We start from the raw sequence: 6,000 nt of genomic DNA, 5'->3' as shown, positions 1-6,000 counted from the left end.
AAAGCGACTTGAGCCTTGGAAATTGTCTGGCACAACTCCCAGAACCACGGCGAGTTTCCCTGTCAGAGAAACGTGAAAGCTGGTTGTAAGGACGGATGGAGGCAAACAGCTGGAAGGTTTTCACTCTGCTTTCAGAAGGAACAGACGAAACGTTCTGAGCTGTGGATGTGCAGAGCAGCTGGAGGCGCAACCCGAGAGGCATGAGAATGCCATTCTGCAAAAGTAGAATGTTGGTTAGATTCATTCTGTGACTTGAACAGGACTTTTTCACAGATTTTGTTTGAAATTACATCTGGTCGACACACACAAGGGGAGAGAAATGCAACCAAGAGAAGTTGTGATAGAGTCAAATGGAAGATAAATCAAAGTACAGCTGCACACTAATCTGAAAACATGATGAAGTGTTATCAGAACAGCCGTAATTGTGGATCAGTCAGTCTAAAAGTTTGTTCCTGTTGAGCTGATTTTAATTCTCTGGTGTTTTCATTTACGAAACTGAAGATGTTATGAGTCATTTTACTGCAGTGTAGCTGGAAAGGTTTCACTGCGCCTGACTTTTCTCACAGTTTGTTATGTTGCCACCTTATTCCAAAGAAGATTGCAAAATTTCTGACACAATTCAAAACAGAATACATAGTCATCAGAAATAATCAGCAGAAATCACGTTAATTCCCAGCCTTTTCCAGACGCATCCTTCCAATGTTTCTAAAAGCCCACTCAGCTCCTTCAGACTAGCCAGGAGTAATTAGTGAACAACTGGTGGAGCTGCTCTTCTGTTGAGCTCATTATAGGAGCTACTTCTCAGTGAAACGTCCCGAGAACATTCTTGAAGAGTTAATAGAGGAGCCATGTTATGATGGCCTCTGTTTCTTAAAGAGACAGAGGCCCAATTTCAAGGTGTCAGTTTATGAAGTCAAATTTTCTTTAAGTCATGTTTGATATTTTTAGCATTTTCCTAATGACTGAAGGTAGCATAGTTATGTAATTGTGCTATAAAATGCTACTATGTGTCTGAAAAATACGTGAAACTGACAATAAAAAAGAGTTCCTGTATTTTATAGATTCTTTATGCTTATAAAGCCATTCCATGTTTCTACAAAGGTGATACAAAAACCAAACCGAGGTTTGATCACACAAATTCTGCTGTGCTGGAAGGTTAGTTGCTCTGCTTTCTAATATAACCATTTCGAAACAACAAAACATCTTTAAAACGTTGCACTGAAATTATAATCTAAAGGATTAAAGTTGCTTTAATGCAGATGACACACCTGACAGACTGTACGGTTCTTTCTGCTACAGCTGAGCCGTTACACAGTAGCTTCCCCTTTTTTGCAAACCAGCTTGAGGTGTTTACTGAGCAAAACCTTCTGCTTGGAACCAAGAGTCGGCGTTTCAGAGTTTCAGGTTGAGCAATAAAAACAGTTTAAATCTCCAATAGAAATAACTGCTGCACAAACAGACTGACAGGCTGCCTCTGTGTAGCATCCAAGAACCCCTACATATTTTGTGTTGGAATTTTATCTGATAGACTGACACAAGTTGCACAAGCATTTCTTTTTGTTGTCTTTTTTTTATATATATATATTTAAAAATAAGAACCTGAAAAGTTTGGTGTGCATTTAATACAAACTGGTGAAACCAATTACAATCAAAAGTTATGAGATTGTAAAATATAATCTCAGCTTTACAGAGCTGGTAAAGACTGACCTGAAGAGACATAAAGCTGAGATTCTATTGAAGGGTGGTGCTACGAAAACAATGATTCAAATAGTTAATTTTTGCATTTTTAATTTGTAAAAAAGCAACAAAAAACAACCACATTTCTATTTTTTTTTCACTTTACAGGTATGAATTCCATTAGGTTGGTCTATCACATTGAGTCCCAGGAAAAAGAAGAAACCTTGTGGTTGTAGCTTTCAATAATAGTGCTAATAGTGCAATGTCTGATAATTGGCCAAAACGTAATTAGCAAACTGTCACCGGTCGTCCAACCGAAGGATAATTCAGTAAGCCTGTTATTGGGCTCACTGTTATAAATAGCTGCATGTCTCAAACGGCAGCTGCACAAACAAGCAAAAGCCTGTATTTTAATATGTGGAAAGCAATAAATAAGGTTACAAATATATACACATAAGCTTTCTTTTTTTTCCTTTTTTTTTTTTACATGTTTGACCACATCACAACCAACCATATTAGTATTTCTACACTCCATATCCTGCATGACAAAGCAAGCGGAACGGTTGCAAAGTAACTTTGAGTCTACATACTTTTCACAGAATATATACATCTTCATTGGTTAGCAACATTTTCAATGTTAAAACAAAAAAACCAAACAACAACAATGGCAACGGCAATCCAATATACCAGTATATAGCTTTTGAAATGGATAATTTTCAATGGTGTACATTAAACACTTCATGTATTGACTTTAAAAATGAAAATCTCTCTTTTTTTAATAGCATAGCCTTAAATACACATTTACAAACTGCTTCCACAATGTTTTAAGATCACCAGGTGCTGTATTTGACATCCACACCCTACACCAGTAGTAAACACACTCAAGAGAAGTTGGCTAGAAAAGCATTAGTTCTTTCTAGGGGTGCAACGATACATCCAGCGTATGACATGGAGATTTGTATGATTTTTTCACCCCCTCCTTTTTATTTTTCACACAATCAAAAAACCCAGCTTCATAAATATGAGCATTTTTGGTAAATGTAAGACATTTCAGTTCAAACCTGCTCAATCTGGGGGCTTCACATTTTAAAACAATTTTTAAATGAAGCCCAAAAGCAATAAAAAGTTACCACTGTGGTTTAGTACCAATAGGACGCATCCACGTTTTGGTTAGGATTAGTGTTGATAGGAGCTAGCCAGCTAACTCCTATCAACAGCTAGCTTCTAGCTAGCTGGCTGGTAAGCCAGGTTCACTTACTCAGTGGGCTTGCAAATATTTTGCACCTTGTCACAGTTTTCTTTATCCAAATTGTTTCCGCCAAATTTAACGCGATGGACGGCACTTCAACGCTTTTGTGGCTGAATGTCGCTATCAACACAACAGGGAAGTATTTCAATAACTAGTTCCTTCTGAACTTCAAGGTAGGAGTCGAAAACACAAGACAGTGCGTCAGGTTCAAGTCCCTACCTTCATATGTGGGAACTGTAAGAATGCCTTACATTTTTCTGATCAGATTAAATCACATTCTGACGATGGACAGCGGCTCAGAGGACAGATTTCACACTTCCAGGAAGCACCATGGCACAACGATGCTGTGGAATCTCATAACACCCCAAGCTTTTCAAGGGAAACTTGGATATTCTAAATTTCCCCTTTAAAATGTTGACAGTACCTAGCAAAAGTAGTCATACCCCTTGAAATGTTTTACACATCAGGTTTCAATCAAACGTCAATGTAGAATGTTTTCTGTAGAACACTAACACGCAATAGTTGGCCTGACCATTAAATTCCTATGCAGTTCCGCTTGATTCTCATCTTTCTTCAGTGATATGTCTGGGATGTCTCCCATGGAGTTTGATTTCTCAGGAAGCAGTTCATCCAATCAGTGAACAGAAGTTGAGTTGTGAACAATGATGTCGCAATTTTGTTCCATTTTAGAATTGTACTCTGCATGTGGCAGTGGAGGACGTAAACAAAATTGTTCAGTCTGTGTTGGCCACGCTTCCAAATATTGAGCAATTAAAGTCGGAGCAAAAGGAATGTTTAAGACATTTTATTCCTGGTGTCGTTTGGCTTTGACATCTCTCTTGGCAGTGGGGGGAAGGTTGTTTACAGCGCACGCAATCTCCGGTAAGCTTTATGGCGTAGCTTCCTTCATGATCCAGCAGGTGCATTACAAATGTCACGTCCATAATGAGTAAAATCAGATCCATTCATTTAAAGCGTAGAACAACACGCTGCTTTTCACCAGGCTACACCGTGGTGAATAACTCTGCAGGTTGACACAAGCTAGCAAACTTGTTGAAGATGGTGCTACTGTCTACTGAGACCAAAATTCAGCTTTAAAATCCATGGCACATGGGGTTGGTGGAAAAATACCATCTTATCGTGGGGATGTGTTTCAGGAACTGGGAGGCTTTTGATATTTGTTGAAAATGTGGCTGGAGTTCATTACATGACAGTCAGTCCTGACAACTTTTGGGAGGTTGTAAAAGACTTGAGACGACAATGAAGGTTTACCAGTCGAGAATATTTGGCAGAACTTCAACACTAATGTTCAAGATTGAGTGGTAATCAGTTGTAAGGGCTTTCCATGTAGCACAAGTAAATTCCTCTCTGTGTTGGTGTAAAAGATAAAATCCCACTAAAATGCTTGACGGTTTGTAGTAGTCACACAAAACAACAACGTTTCAACAGGTATGAATACTTTCACCAGGTCCTCTACGGTGAATGCAGTATAGTTCAGTGCACCCGAGTTTCTACTTAAACATTACATTCAGTTATTGGTTCTTCTTCCTGTAACCATTTCAGTTCACATAACTGAGCATCATGGAAGGAACACAAGCACACACACGCCTCAGCCCGGCTCCAGAGGAGCAGCAATCAGTCAAATGGAGTGATGTGACCTGTGCTGCTGGAGTTCAGCCTCTGATTGAAGACTCTGTGACCAACGCAGCTTCCTGCAACGCAGCTTCCTGCTTCTCTCAAGTCTTGTTTCTTTCTTTTATTGTTGTTGTTTGTTTTTGGTGTACAAAATGATTGAGAGGCTCGTGTCTTCATTTTGTTAGAAACAGTTGATCCAGGAAAAGAGTTGCCTCCCACCAGAGAGCGAAGAGTTTGATGAAAGGAGGTCATGAGTTTGGTCCTCAATGCACACTTTCGTTCGAGTAACTTAAGCTTTTCTTTGGGCTTTTTTCTGCTGCCGTCGTGTCTGGATTTAGGCAGATGCATTCGGCACTCTGCACAAGAAGATAAGAGGAAAGACAGGAAGTGTCAGTGTGTTAAAAGCAACAGGATTATATCCTTTTTCTATAGTCTGACATGTAAAAACTTCAATAAGATGCAGTGAGGTTTGTTGATGAAATGTGTGAAAGTTCAGTTGAGATAAGCCGATATATAACATCAAACAGTCTAAAAGAGAAAAAGTCTTCATTAAACCATGCTTTGAATGATTTTAATTAAAATTAGTTTTGAAGACTGTTTTTGTATATTAAAAATGATCACAGATACAAAGACGTACTTTACTCCAACCCTGTTTAGATATGCCGGCCAAGTAGGCAGCCCCGGCTCCAGACCAGTTTAACAGGGGGGGGGGGGGGGCATAGGCTTACTTTGCAGGGTGGGTGGTGGTGGGGGGAAATTAATCTATGTAACAATAATGATATTACTCAAGTAAAAGAAAAAGGTACAGTGCAGTAAAACTACTTACATAAGATGTAAGACACCTATTTGCATGCAGTATGTGGACTGTTGCATGTAAAATTCATTTGCAGTAAATATTGTGCTAGTTTCAGTATTGGACCAAAGAAAGCAAGGCGGTTGCAAGCCTTTAAAATTGTGACGCTTTTGATGGGTCAGATAGACTCAAGACAGCAGCTGCGCAGGGTGGTGGGGGGCAATTTAATTTTTTGTCAGGGGGCCCAAGATTCCTGGCGGCGCCCCTGATTCCAACACACACCTAAGTAGCTCTGCACAGCAGCAGCAGGTCTCCGTCGCTGATGCACAGGTGTGAACCCAGCGCGAGCGTCTTAGCGCTCATGTTGCGTTTAAAGGCTGCTTGGAAAAACAGGTTTCAATAGATTAAAGACTTTTAACTCCTGAAAAAATGTGACAGAAGGCACAGATATGGGAAGTGCAGAAGCCCCTACTGCATCGCATCAATATAGGAATTATAGAGAGCTGTCCACTTTAATGTAAAAACAACAAACAGCTTCCAGTCCAAAGGGGCACGGCTGACTCTGTGGGCGGGTAATGCCTGCCAATGGGGCCGGTGTTCTGCAAGCAGGTTTTCTGAGATTTCAGAAGATTAACCGAGCATAGCG

General features: G+C 39.9%; 1 protein-coding gene across 8 annotated transcripts in view; it reads right to left on the bottom strand.

Moving 5' to 3' along the window:
- Window positions 1-1,771: 1,771 nt before the first annotated feature.
- LOC103468302 (uncharacterized) overlaps window positions 1,772-6,000 on the bottom strand; it is a 39,764-nt gene continuing 35,535 nt past the window's right edge. For all 8 annotated transcript variants that reach the window (XM_081609605.1, XM_081609602.1, XM_081609596.1 and 5 more), the window contains one exon: window positions 1,772-4,917. In XM_081609605.1, coding sequence (XP_081465731.1) covers window positions 4,825-4,917 — 93 coding nt within the window. In that variant the 3' untranslated portion in view covers window positions 1,772-4,824. The remainder of the gene's footprint in view (window positions 4,918-6,000) is intronic.

This window comes from Poecilia reticulata, chromosome 8, assembly GCF_904066995.2.
Source record: "Poecilia reticulata chromosome 8, P_reticulata-male-v2, whole genome shotgun sequence".
NCBI lineage: Eukaryota > Metazoa > Chordata > Actinopteri > Cyprinodontiformes > Poeciliidae > Poecilia > Poecilia reticulata.
This window is presented reverse-complemented; position numbering and strand designations above follow the sequence as displayed.